Source organism: Mustela lutreola, chromosome 10, assembly GCF_030435805.1.
Source record: "Mustela lutreola isolate mMusLut2 chromosome 10, mMusLut2.pri, whole genome shotgun sequence".
NCBI lineage: Eukaryota > Metazoa > Chordata > Mammalia > Carnivora > Mustelidae > Mustela > Mustela lutreola.
The window spans coordinates 40,684,748-40,707,646 of record NC_081299.1 but is presented as its reverse complement, the minus strand read 5'-3'; the positions used below and the strand labels follow the sequence as shown (position 1 = coordinate 40,707,646).

Sequence of the window (22,899 nt, the reverse complement as noted above, 5' to 3'; positions counted from 1 at the left end):
AATAATAGTCTCTTCAACAAATGATGTTGGGAAAATTGAACAGTCACATGCAAAAGAATGAAACTGGACTGTTTCCTTACAACATACACAAAAATAGACTCAAAATGGATGAACGACATAATGTGAGACGGGAATCCACCAAAATCCTAGAAAAGAGCACAGGCAACAATCTCTCTGTAGTGGCTGCAGCAACTCCTGGCTAGACACATCTCCAAAGACAAGGGAAACAAAGGCAAAAATGAGCTGTTGGAAATCCATCAAGATAAAAAGCTTTTGCACAGCAAAGGAGAGAAACAGTCAACAAAACCAAAAGGCAATCTATGGAATTGGAGAAGATATATGCAACTATCTTATCAGATAAAGGTTTAGTATCTAGGATCTATAAAGAACTTATCAAACTCAACATCCAAAAAAAACAAATCTAGTCAAGAAATGAGCAGAAGACATGAACAGACATTTCTCCAAAGAAGACATCCAAATTGCCAACAAATGAAAAAATGCTCAACATCCCTTGGCATCAGGGAAATACAAATCAAAATCACAATGAGATCCCACCTCACACCAGTCAGAATGGCTAAAATTAACAAATCAGGAAAAGATGGTTATTGGTGAGGATGCAGAGAAAGGGGAACCCTCCTACACTGTTGGTGGGAACACACGCTGGTGCAGCCACTCTGGAAAACAGTGTGGAGGTTCCTCAAAAAGTTGAAAACAGAGCTACGCTATGACCCTGCAATCGCACTTCTGGGTATTTACGAAGATACGAATGTAGTGATCTGAAGGAGCACATGCACCCCAATGTTTATAGCCGCAATGTCCACAACAGACAAACTTATGGAAAGAGCCCAGATATCTATCGACAGATGAGTGTGGATAAAGAAGATGTGGTATATGGCTACCTGGGTGGCTTGGGTGGTGAGTAGGTTAAGTGTCTGCCTTTGGCTCAGGTCATGATCCCAGCGTCCTGGGACTGAATCTTGCATCAGGCTCCCTGCTCAGTGGGAGGAGTCTGCTTCTCCCTCTACCCATTCCCCTGCTCATGATCTTGCTCTCTCTAATGAATAAAATCTTAAAAATTAAAAAAAAAAAAAAAGGTGTGCTATGTATATACAATGGAATACTACTCAGCCATCACACAAAATGAAATCTTGCCATTTGCAACAACATGGATGGAATTAGAGGGTACTATGCTAAGTGAAGTCAGAGAAAGGCAATTACCATATGATCTCAGTCACATGTGGAATTTAAGAAACAAAACAAGATCATAGGGGAAGAGAAGGAAAAATAAATCAAGCCGAAACTAGAGAGGGACACAAACTATAAGAGACTCTTAATCATAGGGAACAAACTGAGGGTTGCTGAAGGGGAGGGAGGTGAGGGGATACGGTAACTGGGTGACAGACATTAAGGAGGGCATGTGATGTAATGAACACTTGGTATTATATAAGACTGATGAATCACTGACTTCTACCTCTGAAACCAATACATCATGTTAATTAACTGAATTTAAATTTAAATAAAATGATAAATTTTAAAAAGTAAATAAAAAAATACAGGAGTGCCTGGCTGGTTCAGTCAGGGGAGCATGCAACTTTTCATCTTGAGGTCATGAGTTCAAGACCCATATTGGGTGTAGGGATTAAATAAATTAAAATTTTTTTTAAAAATCCAATTTTTAAGCTGAAAAGAAAGTGAAAGCAAAACAGAGACAGTTCATAAGGTATATCTAATTCTGCTAAGAATATGACTTGTATACAGTGTAGTCTAATTCTACTTTTTAAAAATGGAGGTGAATTCACATAACATAAAATTAACCATTAATTTAAAGAGAACAATTCTGTAACCTTTAGTACATCAACACTGCTGTGCATCTACTACCTTTATCTACTTCAAAAATACTATAATCACCCCCAAATAAAACTCTGTGCCCATTAGGTAGTACCACCCATTCCCCCTTCTCCCCTGCCACAGGGCCACCATCTACTTCTATGGACTTGACTATTCTGTATATAGCATAAATGGAATCACAGAATATGTGTCCTTTTTGGGTCTGGCTTCTTTCACTTAGAATAATGCATTCAAGGTTCATCTGCACTGTAGCATGTATTAATCCCATTTTATTAAGATATAAATAGTGAATTAGTCAAATATATATTTGCATGTACAGTATGAATATTACCTAAACAATATTTTGTTTCAACATTGCATCTTGGGATGCAAAGGTATATGAATCAGTGGAAATTAATTTTGTTTTTTACACTTAAAGTATAAAACTACAAAGCATCGTTTAACAAACTTAAAAATATTTTCAGTTCACAAACCACTCTTGGTTTAGAATGTAATGAAATCCAATGACTTGTATTTTTTTCCTTTTTAAAAATTAACATATAATGTGTTATTTGTTTCAGGGGTATAGGTCTGTGATTCTTTAGTCCTACACAATTCACAGCACATACCCTCCCCAACATCCATCACCCAGCCACCCCATCCCTCTCACACCCCCCAACCACCCCAGCAACTCTCAGTTTATTTCCTGAGATTAAGAGTCTCTTACAGCTAGCTTACCTCCCTCTCTGGTTTCGCGATGACTTGTACTTTTGATAGCACCTCTATTTTAACAAGAAAGACTAACTGGAGATAGGTACATACATATGCTGTGTACCATAAGTGAGAAAAATTTGGTTCAGTCTGGTGTTACAAAAGAGCTCTGTGTGACCTTGTCGTATCCATTCAAATTTCCAAAAGTAGGGGACATCAAATGTTCTTAAATATTTGGATTGCAGACACTGCAAGGATTAAGAAACACATGGGCCTAAGACTGTTGCCATAGAAAGAGAAAAACCATTTGAAGTAATATGAGGGAAAATTCAAATAATGAAGTAAGGGAAGTCTTGTTTTGAGAACTGAACACTCCAGAAGCCCTCTGAAACAACTAACCAAGTTCCCTCTCCTACTTCAATCCTCCTCTAGCACCATACCTATGACTTTGTACCGTTTCATGTTTTTATGTTATACTTGGTATCCACCAGTATGAGTGACATCAGAGATACCTTGAAGTTGCTGAAAAAATCATAACCACTTTGAAGGTGTCTTCAGTCACTTTGCAAACAAATAATAATTTAGGCTTAATCAATGTTTCTATTCTAGATTAAAATTACTAGTCTAGAACTGAAAAACAGTAGAAAACTGAAATGCTTAGCAAATTAGGCAGTAACGGCTTTTTGTTTTAAGAACCCAAAACAGTTCTTACCCTCTAGATGGGCCAGATCCATTTAACAGTGAATGGAGAGTTCCCATTTGAAGCTACCAATAGTAGTCCTAATTCTCTATTAAAGCTAACTTCTGAAAGTGAATTTCAATTGACAAAACATGTACTTTTCAGGAATTTTCCTGGCTGTTGTCTCCAACTCTAATTCAGTGATTCCTCACCTCCATAACTGGATCATATTTCCCTAAATGAATTCCTGCTTATTTGACCAAATATAAATCTCCACACATCAGCTCTTTAACCCTAAATATTCCATTTCTATTTGCTGGTCCCAAAATAGACCACCTCATTCTGCACTCAAATCACTGAGGTCCCTTAGATGTCCCAGAGTCAAACTTACACCCCTGCCCACATGTGTACCTACCTTCAGTTAGTCTTTCCATCTTGTTAAAAACAGAAGTACTATCAAAAGTACAGTAACAACCTAAATGTCCAAATAGGGAACTGGTTAAATACATTACATACAATTACTTCAGCCCTATAGAAGAATAAAGCTTTTCATATACTGACAAGGATGGAAAAAAGCAAGGTGCAGAATTGTGTATGTAGTAGGCTTTCTGTGTAAAGGGAGGTCAGGAAGGAGCCCTTCCTGTATCTGCTTGTATGTGTATAAATCTCTTGGATCCACAAAAAACATTAGCCGCCTATGGGATATGGAACTGAGCGGCTACAAAACATAAATAAGATGTTTCATTTATACTCTAACAGAATTTGACTAAATGAATGGATCATTTAATTATTAAAATATAATTTTAATTATAATTATAAATTTATACATAAAAACACAATTGTTTTCTTTTGTGTAGGCCAATTCGTCTATTTTTATGTGGATTCTATGTGCTTCCACCTTCTCTGAAAACTTACACTGTAGGTTTTTGCTGCTTTCCCTATTCAACCTTTTTTCACTAGATCCTTCCCATCAGGTTATAAATATGATCAATTCCTTCTCATTAAAACAAACTTATCTCCTTCAATTCCACATTCCATTATTGCCCTATTCCTATAGCCCTTCACAGCCAGTCTTCTCCCAATACATCCTGTTCTTTCTCTTCCTATATCCTAATATTCTGGCTACATTCTTTCCATATAATCCATTACTAAATTGCTTTTTCTTAACTATCAACACTATTCATTCATAACTCTTCATCTCTATTGCCAACACCCTACCCAATAATTATCAGCTAATACAGGGGCTTCCTAACTAGTCTTGTCTACTATCCTCTTCCTATTTGTTTTCAGAGATCTTTCAAATACAAATCTAATTTACATAACCATCTGACCCATAACCCCATTTAAAATCCTTTAGTGGCTAGTTTTCCACTGCTTTATGATAAAGTACAAAATCCTTAACAACGATAATAAACATAAAGGATCAAGCACCAAGGAGCTTAATGACTACATCCAGGGTGCAAACATGTACCCACTTCTCTAAAATACTGCTTTACAAACAGACCATGTTTGAATTCCTAAGAGATCCTGTTTGAGATGCTAGACATGCAAAATATTTTAATGTATTTCACAATCTTATCTTTTTGGCTTTACATCTTGGAATGTTTTCTAAACAGTCAAAATCTACTGGGAGTTATAAAATCAGTTTTAGAGATCAAAGGACTTTTTAGAAGATGAAATAAAGTATACAGAATATATCGAAGGGTCAACACTGTTTTATGAACTTTGTTCCTGTTTTTATAAACAGAAGCACGATATAAAATGTACTTTTTATTGAGGTGCCAAGAAATGTTTAAAGCCCATAATCGTGGCAATTGTTTTGAAATTATGATGCTGCCATTTTCCTTGTGATATTAAAAATTTTCATTCATGACTTAAAAAATTATACTTCAAGTTGATTTTCAATAGATTTCAGAATTTCAGCTATTTTTAAATGGACTCATTTCATAAATGAGGTCTGACAATTTACCTAACAGTGTTGCAACAACAAAATTTAACTGAATTCCTATACCACACACATATCAGAACTCTGTGGCTCAAACCCCAAAGGCTTTGTGGTTTCTGGCAGCAGTGATACGAGCTCATGACTTGCAACTAGAGACTGCCTCTCAGGGATTCTTAACTGTCTTTGTGGCATAGAAAACTTCGACAGTCTGGTGAAAGTTACAGACCACTTCTCAGATAGTGTTTTTGAATAAATACATAAGATTATCAAGGAAATCAGTTATCTTAAAATGCAGTTCCATCCAGGACCTTATAGGGCTCTGTGGAACCTAAGGGTAAGTATTCATCAGTTTGAAGATTACAATGAGCTTAAGAATTGCTCTTATAAAAAGGCATAGCTAATTAAAGCATGTTTTAAGGGATAAAAAACACTTTAAGAAATACAATCTAGTGAGAGAAAATTCTAGATAATGAAAGACAGGTATAAAGAAGAGAGAGGGAGGGGCATATGTGAAAAATGAAACACTGATAAGTACCTCAATATTTAAGGTTTCTTCCTTGTTTCAGTTTTTCTACTCTCATATGCATGTGAAATTCATGTTAATGCTGATTTATTTAAGCAAATTTGAGCCAAGGAAATCTTAAAAATAAATTTTAAAAAAGGTAACACGTATCCAAATCCCAAATGCTTTATTCACAAATAAAAATGCTGTTTTAGTCATAGGTACTGCATTTGGGATCTTTCTATTGGCAGCTGCTAGGAAATATTATGACAAGCTTGATTATCCGGTTTTTCAATAAGCAGAATGAGAGGCACAGCAAGCGCAGATGCATTAACAGCAGATGAAGAACAATCTGACAGTGGGAAAAGAAAATGAGGGGAAAAAATGATAATAAGCAGGTGCAAGAATTAAAATTAGAATAAGCTTCACCCAGTAACAAATGTTCTACAAAATTCGACTCGGGAGACACTCCTCTATTATTTCCGGAGTATAATAAACTAATCTAATTATTTTGAATCAATAAAATGAGATGAAAATCTGCTCAGAAGTCAGTATTTCAGTGATTTATGGGGAAGGAGCGACAATGAAAAGGGAGAGTTGTGAAGTTTGAAAAAGGACCCAGTTGAGAATTAATCTCATTAAGACACCGTTACTACCTTTGGTAAGTATACTAGAACAAAAAAGTGTTGATGAAAATGCTAAAACTGTATAATGTATTCATTTTAGAAGGTTTTCTACCCCCAACTTATCCAAAATAAATCCCTGTTTAAACTAGTAAGTCCACAAATCTAACTGCAATTATACTTCCTACAATTGGATCCATTACATTCTTGTGTGTGATTTTACTAGCCCATCTCCAATTTTACTTTTGAGAGACCTCTTTTCTGAACCTACCTGCTCTTCCATTACCCTGAATAGACTATTTCATTCCTATAGCTTCAGAGGCCACTTTGCTCCAAATCTACTTCTATTACTTCCATATTTAAAAAAATACCACAATAGAGGCACCTGGATGGCTCAGGTCATGATCTCAGGATCTCAGGATCCTGGGATCGAGCCTGGCATCAGGCTCCCTGCTTAGCAGGAAGCCTGCTTCTTCCTCTCTCACTTCCCCTGCTTGTGTTCCCTCTCTTGCTGTCTCTCTGTCAAATAATAAATAAAATCTTTTTTAAAAAGTTTTATAAAAAAATACAATAAAAACCAGGATACAAATGACTAGTGGAGGTAACACTAAATGAAATACATCCACACTATACTGCAATTAGCCTTAATTAATAGACAGGAGCTAGTACCTTAATGCCAATTGATGATGAATATGCCATTTCTTACATTGATTTGGTTGAGAAAGGTTAGACAGGAAGGAGAAATCATCAATTGATAGAAAAGACATGTAAACACCAAAACACACTTTGCTACCTTCAATACTGCTCTGAGTTGGCAGGGGTGCTTATCCTCAAATGATAAAATAGATGTTAAGCACAGGGGTATTTTTGTCAATTTAGCAGAACACTGTTGTGCTATATGAAACCTACCTTATAGGATTTACAAAATATCTTTAGAAGACTCACTTCATTATAAAGGAGTCTCATTACCTCAACTATCACTGTTAAAGCCACTTCATTCCAATATCCCATTCTCCAGACAGGTTAACTTTACTAGAAATGGACTCCCATGTTATTATGATTGCCTTTGAGCCAAACCTGGTATTATTACATTTTCATTCTTCCACTGTTCCTTTGCCATGATGTACAAATACCTCTACTCTCTAAAACTCAAATTTCACAGGTGCCTGGCTCTGCTGATAGGGCTGTTTCTTATTTAGAAGATGGAATAATATTCACTTTCATAGATTATGAAAATTAAGAAAGTCTAGGTTCTGGTCTGGCATGTAAGGAGCTTACAAACCGCCACTGCCACATCACTCCAACAACAACAACAAATTTGAACAAATTGAAAAATAAACCACTCTTTCTTTATCTGTCACAGAAGTGAGGTCACAGGGCAAACTGCTGACCCCAAAATTGGGAGAAACAGACAAGTGGATACAGAAAATTGAAACTTACCAGAGCAGAAACCCATGAGCAGAACCAGTGCCGGGGTAGGAAAACCTGCACTGTAACTGACAGACAGCTGGAGGCTCAATGTGGAAAGACTGAGTTAAGACTGAGTGCCACTACCTCTATCTTCAAGAGCTCTACCACCACCTCTATCTTCACCTCTATCTAGCACCACTTCAAGAGCTCTACCAGTCCTCAAAGTACATATCAGGAGAAAAATCCCCTCATGCTTCTAACAGGGGGAGGAAAAAGGAGGCCTGCACTCAGGAGAAACTTTTGCCAGAGCCAACCTGCAGAGGTTTTACCAGAGTCTAACCTATCTGAACAAATGGAAATACTCAAATCCAAATGCTTTAGCCTATTACACGGAAGAAGGGAAATATGCAACCTCATCTCCCTCTTGCCATCCTGCCCCACCTAAAGTGGAGGAGGAGGACACCAAGAGGCACTATGAATTGCAAATTAAAACCAATAAAACATACCCTTATACACCTATTAGAATGGGAAAATCCGAAACACTGACAGTATCAAATGTAGAGCAACAAGAAATCTTACTCACCACTGGTGGGAATATAATGCGGCACAGGTACTCTAAGACAATTTGGCAGTTTCCTCCAAAACTAAACAAACTCGTACGACAACCGATCTAGCAACTGTGTTCCATGGTATTTACTGCAAGGAGGTGAAAACTTCTGTCCACCCAAAAACCTACAAGTGGATGTTCAGGGCAGCTTTATTCATAAGTGCCCAAATTTGAAAGCAACCAAGATGTCTTTTAGTGGGTGGTATATCAAGACCACAGAATACTATCCAGTGCCAAAAAGAAATTAGCTATCACACCATGGGTAGACACAGAGGAACCTTAACTGCATATTACTAAATGAAAGGTGACAATCTGTAAAGGCCCCATGCTGTAGGATTCCAATTACATGACATTCTGGAAAAGTCAAATTTATGATGACAATAAAATGATCAGTAGTTTCCAGGGGTTAGGAGGAGGGAGGAATGAAAAGGTAAAGCACAGAGGATTTTTAGGCCAGGGAAACTATTCTGAATGATACTATCTATAATGGTGGATCTATCTCAATATACCTTTATTCAAACTCGGAGTGTACACGAAGAGCAAACCCTAATACAAACTATGGACTTTGGAAGATAATGATGTTTCAATGTCAGTTCATTTAAAAAAAAACAACAAAAAAAAGGTTCAAGTGGTCACATCAAAATGCCAACTAGCTTATTGACAGAAAATGACAGCTGATTCTAAAATTCATATGGAATTAAAAGGGACCAAGAATAGTCAAAACAATGTTGAATAAGAACAAAGTTGGAAAATTCACACTTCTGATTTCAAAACTTATTACAGAATTAGTGTAGTACTAGCATTAAGGATAGACATAAAAATCAATGGAACATAACTGAAGAGTCCAAAAATAAACCCTTGCATTAATGGATGATTGATTTCAGGCAGGAATGCCAAGACAATGGGGAAAGAATGTTCTTTTCAACAAATGGTGCTATAACAATAGGATAGTCACTTGCAAAAGAATTAAATTTGGGCCTTACTTAAAAATTCACTCAAAATGGGGGCACCTGGGTGGCTCAGTGGGTTAAGCCTCTGTCTACGGCTCAGGTCATGATTCCAGGGTCCTGGGATCAAGCCCCACATCACATCCGGCTCTCTGCTCCGCAGGGAGCCTGCTTTCCCCTCTCTCTCTGCCTGCCTCTCTGCCTACTTATGATCTGTCAGATAAATAAATAAAATCTTTAAAAAAAATTTAACTCAAAACTCAAAATGCTGAGAACCAGAAATAAAACACAAGAGTAAATCTTTGTGATTGTGGGTCAGGCAAAACTTTTAAGACACAACATCAAAAACTCAAAACAACAGAAGAATAAATTGGACTTCATAAGATAACTTCTGTGCTTCAAATAACACCACCAAAAAAGTAAAAAAAAAAAAAACAAACAAAAAACATAAAAGGGGAGAAAACTTTTGCAAGTCATACCTTACACGGGACTAGAATAGATAAAGAACTCTTGCAACTCAATAATAAAGACAGCTCAATTAAAAACAGGTAAAGGATTTGAATAGATAGCTCTCCAGAGCAGATACACAAATGGCCAACCAGCACCTGAAAAGATGCTCAACACTGTTAGTCTTTAGGGAAATGCAATCAAAACCACAATGAGATACCACTTTGTAGCCCCTAAGATGGCTATAATAAAAAAGATAATAAGATCTGGCAACCAATGTACAGAAATTGCAACTCCTATGCACTGGGGGTGGGAGTGTAAAATGGTGAGATTTCGAAATAGTTTGGTAGTTCCTCAAAAGGTTAAACATGGAATTACATGACATGGCAATTCCACTAGTAGGTGTATACCAAAGAGAAATGAAAACACATCCACATAAAAACTTGTACGCAAATGTTCATAGCAGCATTCTAACAGCCAAAAAGCAGAAACCCAAATGTTCATTAACTGAACAATGGCTAAACAAAATGTGGTAGACAATGGACTATTTCACAATAAAAAGGAATGAAGTTCTAATACATGTTACAACACAGATGAATTCTGAAAACATTATGCTAAATGAAAGAGGCCGGTCACAAAAGACCATATACTAGTATGCACATTGGTATGCATTCCCATGAGGGAAATGCAAGTTAAAATCACAATGAGGGTGCCTGGGTGGCTGTCGGCAAAGTGTCTTGTCTTAGGCTCAGGCTGTGATCCCAGGGTCCTGAGACTGGGTTCCTCATCACGTTCCCTGCTCAGCAGGGAGCCTGCCTCTCCCTCTCCCATTACCCTTCCTCCCTCTCTCAAATAAATAAAATCTTAAAAAAAAAAAAAAAAACAAACCACAATGAAAGACTTCTAAACATTTATCAAAATGTCTAACATAAAATAGACTACAATGCCAAGTGTTAGTATAGATGTAGAAATACTAGGTGTTAGTATGGATGCAGAGCAAATAGAACTACATGGCTGATAGGAGTATAAGCTGCTGGAACCACTTTGGAAAACTGTCAATTTATTTTGAAATACATCAACAAATAAGATGGACTGATAAGGTGTTAAACCAAATACAGCAAAATGTATAGAATCTAAGTCACAGAAATATGGATGTCCAAAAAATTCTGTCAATTTCTCTTTATTTTTGAGAATTTCAGTAATTAAATGTTGTGGGAAAAACCATGTACCCAAAATAAGTAGTGTGTATGATATGTACATAAAAAGAATGGTCAAAGCAGATTTATACAACCAAAAGCTAAAAGAAGCCAGTATACATCAATAGTAGACAGCATTAGAAAAATTAGAAAAAAAAAGTTAAATGGGTATCTATACAATTGAATACTGTACAGCAATGAAAAACAAACTACTGCTACATAAATATAAATGAATTTCACAAAATGTTGGAATATTTAAGTTCAAAACAAGGCAAAACAAGTATGGTGATAAGGTCAGAACAGTGATTATCTTTGGGGACAGGGTACTGACTGTTGAAGGACATTTGAGGAAGACTTTGGGAGTTGGAAATTGGCTATATCTTGATAGTAATCATAATATAGAAAAGTTCACTGGGCTATATAGTTAAGCTACTTCTAGTTATAGTGTTAAAGATATACCCTTCATTGTACATAATCAGTAAGGTTTGTTTACACACACATATATTACTACACTTCAATGTACAAGATTATAAAACTCAAAATTCATGTTCACTTACTGATTACTATTTTGGCTCTAAGCTCCCCCACTCATAGTTTAATCAGGGCAGGCTCTTTTGCTTTTATTCCGTTCTTACACTGATGTTCATGTACGACTTCACTTAGTCTTCAGAAGCTAAAAAGTAAATCTGATTCACTGCCCTGTCATAAACTGATCCCAACTTCAAAAGTCTACAGCAATTTAATACTTAATTATATACCGTTTCATACCAAACTAATAAACAGTTCATGCATATACATTAATCTCATCCCCTTAACTAAAATGGTAGCTCCTTAGGGGTAAAGGGCTTGTTTTCCTTTCCCCTGGGTGCCTAATATAAACTTGCTGATTGATAGAAGAAGATGGTTATGGAGGATCCAGGTTTCTATCCTAAAGCCTTACTTACTCAGTTTATGATAAACTGCTTTTCCCCCCACAAATAATAAAGTCATAAAAAATTACATGTCATTTTAACTTACTGTGTCAGTTATAAAAGTTTCACTCTTCTTAAAGCCATTCAGTTCCATAAGAATTCAGAAAATTTTCAATAAATTAAGTAACAAATATATCTGGAGAATTGTTTTCTTCATTCCCATACTTTCATATACCTTAGTTAATTTACTGTATGCTCTCTGGATTAAGTTACAAGATACTCAACTGGCCTGTGGGAGCACACTCCAGGTTGGCTATATTATTATAGGATAGGTATATGCGCATTCATATCGAACTGAACTCAAAAGTATTCTTGGGCACCTGGGTGGCTCAGTGGATTAAGCCTCTGCCTTCGACTCAGGTCATGTTCTCAGGGTCCCAGGATCAAGGCCTGCATCAGGCTCTCTGCTCAGAGGGGAGCCTGCTTCTCCCTCTCTCTCTCTGCCTGGCTCTCTGCCTACTTGTGATCTCTGTCAAATAAAATCTTAAAAAAAAGGCGTGGGGGGGGGGGTGCTGAGTGGCTCAGTGGGTTAAAGCCTCTGCCTCTGGCTCAGGTCATGATCCCAGGGTCCTGGGATGGAGCCCTGCATCAGGCTCTCTGCTCAGCAGGGAGCCTGCTTCCTCCTCTCTCTGCCTGCTTCTCTGCCTACTTGTGATCTCTGTAAAAAAAATAAATAAAATCTTTAAAAAAAAAGTATTCTTGATCCATTAAAATAAGGAACTCTTAAGACTTCAAAAGCAACATACCATAAAGTCAAACTGAATATCAAAATCAAAAGGTCAGGCCGACTATCCAAGAGTCGAATATATTTAATTCTCCCTTATCACTTTACTTTTCAATTACATGTAGCAATCTCTTTTGCCATCAAAAACACAGTCTCTGGCTGTCTACTAGCCAGTTTTTCCTTATATCTTTCATTCACATTTCCACTTTAAGTCCTTAGTATCTCCACCACTTCATTTATATCACAATTACAAAAATCCTGAATTCTGAGCATACTATTATCATAAATATTTATTACTGGTAAGGAATCAACTTCTATAAATTACTTGTTACAGCCTATTTTTTTAATAATCTATTTGAATACAGGACAGAAATACATCATCCTCTTTGTTTGAAGGAAGGTTACACATAGAAGACAATTATATTAAAAAATGGCTCCAGGTAAGATGACAATAGGTTTAACCTGTAACTTTTATTTACAAGTATCTTTCATTCCCCTCCTCATTTACAGAATTTAACTTGGCTAAGACACAGTAAAGACAGAAGACAAAAGAGAAAAAGTGGCACAGGCTGAAGAAAAATGTCAGAGAGAAACCACACTAGTCATTTTGTGACAGTTTTTCTATTTAGAAGCCAAAATAAGATCTTAAAAAAAAAAAAAGAAAAAAAAAGAATTTCATTCTACCTGAAGTATTATATTAAGATTTTAATAGATCAAAATTTTACAATAAAATATGGAGATTTCTAGAAAGTATTAGCTAAAAAATATTTTAAGGAAGTCAATTTCTCAGATCTTATGCACCAAGTAACGCATTACTCCTATCTTCTTAAGTTACCCTATAATTAGCTCTAGAATTAAACACTGACACACAAACTGTCCTACTCTTAATGGTACATACATTCTTAATGGCAAAGAATCAGCCTTAATTAAAGGACATCCAGAGTGGGTTTCAGGTATAAATAAAACCCCTGCAACAATGGTGACAAATAAGAAAAAACAAAAACAAGGCAAGCTGAACTATAGAACACAAATCAAACGCAAATGAAAAAATTCATGTACTTTATAAATAAGAAGTAATAGAACAAAAAAGAACCAAAAACCCCCACAATTCTGGGACAATTTATATAGAAGCAAGAAGAACCATAGAATTTCACACTCTTACAGAAAAATGCAATTAACTGATTTTCACATTTATTCTATTTGAGTGCCTGCTATGTGAAAAGCATAATTCTAGCAATGTAAAGCTGAATCATCAGAGTTGGAGCCTAGCAGAGGAGATAGGACATTGTTATAAATAAAATCAAACAGGAAGGGTAAAGTGTCCTAAGAATGGTAAACAAAGTGCTAAAGGAGTTCAGATTACTATGTTATTCAAATTGGGGGAAATCAGAAATGGGAGTCATGGCATAGAAGCTGAACCTTGAAACTCTGAACCTATACTGGGAACAATTATGGGAAAAGAATTCTGGGCAATGTGAACGAAGAACAAAGGCGGAGGCTGGAGCAGAAGGCATATATAGAATATATCTGACTAGCGTGTAAGTTGTATACAAGACTACAAAAAGCTGTAGAAGTATGTAAGTAGCCAGATCATGATTCTGATTGCTAATATAGAGACCTTCAGTAATAAGTCATGAAGAATCATTAAGGATTAAAAGGAAAGGGATCTGATCTGGAGAGATTTATCAAGAAATGAGGAATGAAATGAATGGGGGAGAGAGGAGACATCAATTAAGTTACCATGAGAAGTAATAAGGACCTCAATCATGGTACTAACTGTAAGAGGGAGAAGGCACAGGGCGCCTGGGTGGCTCAGTGGGTTAAGCCGCTGCCTTCGGCTCAGGTCATGATCTCAGGGTCCTGGGATCGAGTCCCGCATGGGGCTCTCTGCTAAGCGGGGAGCCTGCTTCCCTCTCTCTCTCTCTCTCTGCCTGCCTCTCAGTCTACTTGTGATTTCTGTCAAAAAAAAAAAAAAAAAAAAAAAAAGAGGGAGAAGGCACAGTTCTAAGTTAGGCACTAGGATCTACAATGTGTAGGATGCCACTACATTCAACTGAGAGATTTTTAAAATATCTTTTTAAGACATTATTCTAGTTTTTTAAAAAGACTCATTTATTTATGAAAAAGTGCACATCCAAGAGTGGGGGGAGGGGCAAAGGGAGGGAATCTCAAGCAGACTCCCTACCAAGCACATAGCTTATAGTGGGGCTCACTCTCACAATTCTGAGATCATGACCTGAGCAGAAATCAAGAGCTGGATGCTCAGGTGACTGAGCCACCAAGGGCCCCCACATCATTCTCATTTTTGAAGAAATTGTAATTTCTTCAAAATAATCACTGGAAAAATTATCACTGTTAAAGCACTAAGAGTCATGCAATATGAATTCCAGATAAATACTACAAACAAAAATATAACAGAAATGGCCAGGGGAGGCTTTATTAAAGAGGCTGGACCTGATCTGCACCTTTATGATAAGACAGAACATAAAGAGGGGAGGGATAAAATTTCACACAAAGGGAATTTTAAGTTAAATAATTTAATAAGATGAAGATATGCAAAATAAGGATTGAAGTAATTTCCACCAAAAAAGCAGAGAAAACGTAATACATAAAAAAAACTTCATATACTCGAATTTTTCATAGTTATTAAAAAAAACCAAGGTATTATTATTATTACAGCTTTAAATAGTTAAAAATAAGTATTTTATTACATTCTAGACTTAAAGGAAGGTTACTTTTAATGAGTTCTATAGGAAACTTTGAACCTTTATTCAGTCACAATTTGAAATATCCAAAATGTTTTGTTATTCATGAAAGAAATTCCTCAACACACAACATAATCTGATAAACTCTTCGTATTTTTCATGTAAGTGACAACCAGGATTTGAACTCAGATCCATCTCACTCCAAAACCAGAGCTACCCCTGCACTCACTGCTGTATTAACTTATCTTCTTTTGATTTCAAAATCCCAAATGAATTAATCACAAAGTATAGGACAAGAGAAAGAGATCAGTAAATCTCAAACTACATAGTTACTACAAAACTTGAGATTCCAATCTTTGTATTTATATAAACAAGATACAGTACACAGAAATACTATAAAGTGGCTTTTGTTGCTGTTCAATGAATATTAAGTTCTTTTTAAAAAAGTGCTATTCTTGAAATAGGCTATGACAAATGGGAGGGGTGGGACTTAGAGTGTCAGTACCCTACTCAGGTCCTTCAACCTGTTCACACATTTCTTTCAGCACTGGGTAACCAACTGGCCTTTCCTCTTATGGACCTTCATCCTCCGGCCTTTCATGGTTTATCTTCCCTGTAAGACTACCCTTGATGGGCAGATTTCCTTTGTATTCTTTTCAAACACTCAGGAAGGACAGAGTAGAGGATGTGCCCAATTTCTTTGTTTTTACCTTCAAAAAAATCTGTAACCTCTTCCCTCCCATTTCTTTAAGGACAAAGATTCAAATACTTTCTCATAAAATAAACATTTTGTTATAGACTATATATACAGAGTTTTAAAGAAACCCTAAATTATTTTATAATTATTTTAAACCAATTTCTATATTAATATTACTGAAATTTGTTTTCTAGGATTGATTCCTTAAAAATGATCCCTACTAAAGGAAAGAAGACACTAGGAATATGCATAGTTCTTAAAAAACATTAAATTGGGGCGCCTGGGTGGCTCAGTGGGTTAAGCCACTGCCTTCGGCTCAGGTCATGATCTCAGGGTCCTGGGATCGAGGCCCGCATCGGGCTCTCTGCTCAGCAGGGAGCCTGCTTCCCTCTCTCTCTCTCTGCCTGCCTCTCTGTCTACTTGTGATCTCTCTGTGTCAAATAAATAAATAAAATCTTTAAAAAAAAAAAAAAAAAAAAAAAAAACATTAAATTGCATTGGCCTCAAATATATTAATTCATTTAAAAGAAATCCATTCATTCAACCAATAACTGAGTGTCTAATGTGTGCAAGGTACTATTCAACAATTTAAAAAAAAACTCCTTTCCTCAAGGAGCTGAGCCCTGGTGGGAGAAGACAGATAATAAGCAATAAACATAATAAGTAAAAAGACTGTTAGAAAGTGATAAATGCCATGGGGGAAAAAAATAGAACAGGGTAAGAGAGAATTCCAGGGTGTTAGGGCAGGTTGTAATTTTAAATAGGGTGTTCACAAAGGGTTTATGAAGGTGTCATTTGAGTAGACTTGAAAGAAGTAAGGGAGTCAGCCATGGTAATACCTGGGGAAGACTACTCCAGGCATAAAAACAACCAGGGCAAAGGTCCTGGAGTATCCTAGGAACAAGTAGGCCAGAGAGACTAAAAGGGTTGCCAGCAGGGGAAGAGTAGTAAGAGATGGGTCAAGAGAGGTTATGTGTAGGGGTATAAAGATTATGTAGGGTTTATGGGACACTAAGGAATTCGGCTTTTACTGTGAATGAAATGAGGATCCACATGAAATGAGGATCCACAGAAGGCTAAGTGACATGATCTCTTTTACCAGAATGACTGCTGCGTTAAGAACAGACTATAAGGAAGGTAAGGGTGAACACCCTGAGACCAGTTAAGAGGATACTGACGAAACACAGGAAAGAAACAGGTACTTCCTATAAACTTTAACCATAATGGCTCAGCGTTTTACTTTTTTTTTTTTTTTTAAAGATTTTATTTATTTATTTGACAGACGGAGATCACAAGTAGGCAGAGAAGCAGGCAGAGAGAGAAGAGGATGCAGGCTCCCTGCTGAGCAGAGAGCCCCGATGTGGGGCTTGATCCCAAGACCCTGGGATCATGACCTGAGCCAAGTGCAGAGGCTTTAACCCACTGAGCCACCCAGGCACCCCTCAGCGTTTTACTTTTTAAGAGTAAGTTAAAACAAATCTGTCAGATCCTGCTAACTGGAAATAACTAGAACTTAGAAGTTTACTATATAGAGCTCTTGGTATATATGTACATCATGCAACATAAAAACAAAGGCCATCTTTTAACTACCTACTACAGAAAAATACTGTGTTCCTTTATAATCAGCTATTCCCTTTATGAAATTTTTAAAAATCCTACCACAGTTGAGACTATTCTTTAAAGAAATAAGCTATTATTCCTGTAGCTCTTTTAATTATATACTTTTTTGAATAAAAAAGTGCTAACTTCTGTCCACTGAAAATAGAGATTATTCCCCTGGTGTTTCTCAGATCATTTAAATTAATCATTTCGATAAATCTTATTTCCTTTGGGAGGAGATGAAGCTTTTTCTTTTAATGCTCCCATTTTTAAAATTTTCTTTCAATTGATACCAAATTTGCTTATCAGTGTCCAGGTCATTCACTTCAGGAAAGAGCAACCACAAAAACTCCCACTGTCACAAATAGATATGTTTCAAAAAAATGTTCCTTCATGATACCAAAAAAATTCTCGTTATCATCTAGTCCTCCTAGAAAAAGCAAATACAATTCCCAAAAACTCTAGTTATCCTTACATGTATTATCATAAGGGTAACAGAAAAAGGGCAGTTAAAATATTCAATTTGCCTGGAAAGGGATTAGAAAGCATGGAAGGAGGTTTTGAAATAAAAATCATACCTCTAAAAAAATTTGCTCATGAAACTGAAATAAGCATATTGTCCTATAGTATCTGAGGGAAATGAAGAGTGAAATATAAACAATTTGCTTGCTTCAAAGATTCAGAAAGATGAAAAGACTTCCCCTGTGACAATTTTTGGAAGAAACAGGTGTGTAAACTTAAAACACATGGTACTGAATTCAAATTCATTAATTCATTCAACATTTTAGTGCCAATAATTTCACGAAGCATTAAGGACACAGTCCTTGTTCTCAAGGTCCTAGTCTTCATTTATCCTAAAAGTTACCAAGTATTTACTATGAGCCGGATACTGGGGACATAACAGCATAACAGGTGACACAGGTCCATCCCAGCAAGCAGCTTACACTGGAGGAAGGAAATGCCTTAATGATGAAACATACCTTACACCCAAGTGTTCTATGTGTGGCTTATGGAAGTGTGTGTGTGGGGGGGGGGGGGGGTGGTACACAAACAACTGAATGATGGACTTACAGAGGGAGGGAGAAGAATATAGAGATTTGGGAGAGAGGTGATAGGAAAGCCGAGTCCTTAAAGAGGATTAGATGTTCACCTGGCCGACCTTGGGGGAAGGGATCCTAGCAGAGGGAGCAGCTGGAGCAAAGGCAAAAAAATATGAGAACACTCGTTTATTTGGTAGGCCTGGAATACAGATTATGAAAGATAAATCATGGAGGCTTCTGTAGGCCACAATTAAGACTGAACTTTATTGGTATGTCTGAAAGGACCCTGAGGGTTTTATTCAGAAAACCAACATATGTGATCAGGTTTTTCTATTGCGATGAGACACTGGTTTACAAAGAAATGAGAAAAGAATAACACTAGATAATGATGTCACCACATGAAACAACAAAGGAGACTGCCCAGTTAGAAAATTAAACCCCCTTCAGGAAAATAATTAAGCCATGTAACTATCAAAGCCCCTCTGGAAAAAAGTTTTTAACCAGTATCATTGAAAATTGAAAGGTAAAGGAAAGGTTTTTATATATATTATGGATTATAACATCTTCATGTCTGTTTTGAGTTCAAGAGGTCTTAGCTTCTTATTAATTATGTAAAAATGTACAGGACCCATGATTGCAGTACAAAAAGCAATGAAATTGTTTAGGAGCAAGTCTTTGATACAAAGGGAGAACCACGAGTAACAGAAGGCATTTAAGTCAGGTTTAAAGGTTTCCGAAGTTCAAGATACCCAAGTTTTATTGAATCAGCGCGTTTAAAAGGTGTGTCATAGGGGTGGAGCAAAAGGAGGAGGGATTAAAATTAATGCATACATATATATATATATGTATATATGTATATATGTATGTATATATGTACATATGTATATATGTGTGTGTGTGTGTGTATATATATATATATATATATATAAACAACTCTTGATGTCGCTGGGACTAAAATCACCACTTGAAGATCTTTTCTCATGTAGGAGAAATGAACACCTACCAGATCCAATTAACATAAACACACGGGGTACAGGGAGAGGGAGGGGAGGATGATCATACATGACAATATATATGGGGTGGGGGACAACCACCTATCCAAAACCCATAATCCAGTTGGCGGCGCGATGAGGAAATCATCCCCAAACCTCACAGCTCAGACTACACGATTTAGACTTAAAGGCAGAAAAATGTCATTCCCAAATTCCACAAGCGAACCACCAGTCACTGGCCAAGAGGATATGTTCACATACTAGAATCCCAGAACTCAAAGACAGAATACCATCCCCACATCGTTCTGAGGGGAGGTGAAGGATCTCCCCTGTTCTAGGAATGGGGAACAATCACCCTCAGTCCCTGCTGTAAGGGGGTCGACGCCCCCCAGGCCAGGCCCTGCCGAGGCCAGGAGCAGTGACAGCCCCGAAGCCCCCTCAACCTCGGCCGGGAGCTGCCACTACTACTCGCACCCCCTCCTCCCAACACACACCCTCCCCTACCTGATATGGCGGCGGCGGCTCCTGATCCGGCTCCGTCCCTTCGCCAAAACTAGCCCGGTCGGACTGAGACTCGTGAAGCAGGGAGATGTCATCCGAAGTGGGGGATTTGAGGCAGTTCCCCATCTTCCGGGGCTAAAATGTGCGATCTGCGGGAAGAAGAAAGCAGTGGCGGGGTCGTTCGCACGCTCCGCGGTCAGCCTCGGTCAGCGAGGTGGGGTCGGACAGCAGGCCGGGGCTCAGACGGCGGCGTTTCCCCCGCCCCCCGGTGCCCCCGAAGGGCCACTCATGCCAGCCCCCGGACTTGGGGGCTCAAGGCTGGGCCGCGGGCTCCGCTGGGGTCGCGGCGGTTGCCTCTTGCGAGGCGGCAATGGGGGGGGGGGCGGGGAGACGAAGCACTTCCCCACCCCGCCCCCCCGCGGGGCGGCGGCGGCCACGGAGCTGCTGGGCCTAATCCAGGTCAGGAGGGGGGGGCGCGGCCGTCGCGGCTGCCTCAGCTGCTGCCTCAGCTGCTGCTGCCCCTGCCGACGCCGGAGCCTCGGCCGCGGGCCTCATCCTACTCCGCCTCAAAGCGGCGGCGGCGGCCAGAACGAGGCCAGCTGCGGTCCTGCGTCACGCCGCCGTGCGTGCTCTGGTCCCGCCCCCGGCGCCGGGAGCCGTGGGCGGCTCCGGCGACGCGGCCGCGCCGCTCTCCCCGCCTCCGGCAGCTGTTCCTGGGGCCGCGTCAGTTTCTGGTTCTCTCTCTGACAGTTGGCACGGTACCTGTCTCAGAAATCCCTCTCCAGTCTCCCGTGCCTCCTCACTTCCACTTCTCTCTCCCTCCCCGCTTGTCTCTGCTCTTACCTGTGTACCGTTCTGACAGTCTTCTCACCGCCTTCTGCCAAGTGATCTATTTATAAACCCTTTTCTGAATGTGTCACTCCCTTGGGTAAAATGTTAAAGGGCTTTATCCCCTTTATTCTTTCAGAAAAACACCCAAGCTCACTAACAAATCAATCCACTATTTGCACAGGTGAATAATCTTTTTAAAATATAAATCGAATCCCCCATTTAAAACCTTCAATGGCTTCCCAAAACTGTTATGACTGCTATGACTAAGTATTCATATATGGTTTACAACTCTGACTACTTTCCCTAACTCATTAGCACCATTTTCCCCTCAAATATTCTAAACTCCAGGCCAAATAAAGTACTTTTGGTTATCTTAGAAGACTGTTCCCACTGGCTGAGGCCTTTACCCATATTGTTTTTTCTGACCTTAGCTCAATTCTCCTTCACTCTGGACCTTCTACCTCTCATCAGGCTAACCATTATTCCCGTGTCCTTCCTAAACTGTCTTTGTTTCCCCAAACCCTCCAGTCTGGGTAAGCCACCTTCTCTGTGCTCTTAGTCTCTGAGCTTTTTTCTGTCACAACCTGATCAAACTGAATCATCTGTCCCTCCTCTGTGCATGGCCTGACACATTGCCTAAGGTAGACTAGGATCACTTGGTTGAATGAACAAAGAGCCCAAGAAGCAATATATGCAAAGGAAGGAAACAAGAAAGATGAAAATGCTCCCAGAAGACAAGAAGTGGGTCTGGACTCCCTTTCTTTTATTCACCATTTACTGATTATTTTTCTCCCCTCACATGACCCTATGCTAGGCACTAAGGAAACTGGTTTACCAGATCCAGCTTGTCTCTGATGGAGCCCAGAGTCCAGCTGGGAAGACAAGTAACAGATGAGTTCCTCCCCTCCCTCCCCCCAGAGGTTTTTAGATAGCCCTAAGGAGAGTGATTAGACCATTTGGGTGAGGATCAGAAATGATTTTTGGAGGTAAGACTCCGTTAAACCGGTATGGGCATGAGTACTTTAACTTTGGAGTCCCTATTTTACAAAATTACTTACATAAATGTACTCATATCCCATATTAAATATAACTTTTTGCTGCATTCTCTCTTCTGCAAGACTTAACCTTCCTTCCCATTAATAGCTCCCACCTACATATGGGATCACTAATGCCATGTTTGTATTAGAATCTTTCATATGTCCCCAAAAATCATTACTTAATTCTCTGGAAAAGTAAAAGTAAAATCATTGGATTCCCTGGGAGAAAAATTTCAGCATTTGCCTCTTCCTCTCCCCATCCTTGTCATTTTCCTGGTCTCCTCTGAACTCTCACAATAACTTCTTAATGAAGCCTTTGCTTCTGCACCATCAATCCATTCTCCACCTACTGCCATGAAAAATGTGACCAGAGAACATTCATAGACTTTTTGTACAGAAATTTAGCTTGGATTAAGGCCTTGCACCATTTGGTCCTATCTTTATGTCCATATGACTCCAACTCCAACCAGGCATCCTACATTCCAACTCCATGTTGAGTTGACTCCGACTCCAACCAGTTGACTCCAACTCCAGCCATCTTGACACTACTTTCTATGCCCTCAGTTTTCACTATGCTTGTTCACCTCTGACCTGCCATGCTGTTTCCTTCTGCTGTCCTTATGCCATCCTTTAAGACCCTCCTTAAAAACCACTTTCATGTAGCTGTCCTTGATTTCACTTAGTTAGAACATATGTAACAATAGAAAATAAATGGGATCTATTATTTTATTATATGTAACTCTGAATTATATATGAATATTTTAACACAATTTCAAATATGTAGTCATAAGTGACATTTGTTATCCTGAGCCAGACATGTAAAAGCCCAGAAAGGTGTATATTGTAATACCATTTTGCAAGAGTAGAAATATGGATTTACATGGTTAATCAGGGCTAAAATCAGGATT

The 22,899-nt window shown here is 38.4% G+C and overlaps 1 protein-coding gene across 1 annotated transcript in view; it reads right to left on the bottom strand.

Annotated features, from left to right (window-relative positions):
• Positions 1-20,739, bottom strand: part of RNF11 (ring finger protein 11) — a 39,717-nt gene extending 18,978 nt beyond the window's left edge. The window contains exon 1 of the mRNA XM_059138437.1: positions 20,127-20,739. Within this exon, the coding sequence (XP_058994420.1) occupies positions 20,127-20,249 (123 nt within the window). The 5' untranslated portion in view covers positions 20,250-20,739. The remainder of the gene's footprint in view (positions 1-20,126) is intronic.
• Positions 20,740-22,899: the final 2,160 nt, after the last annotated feature.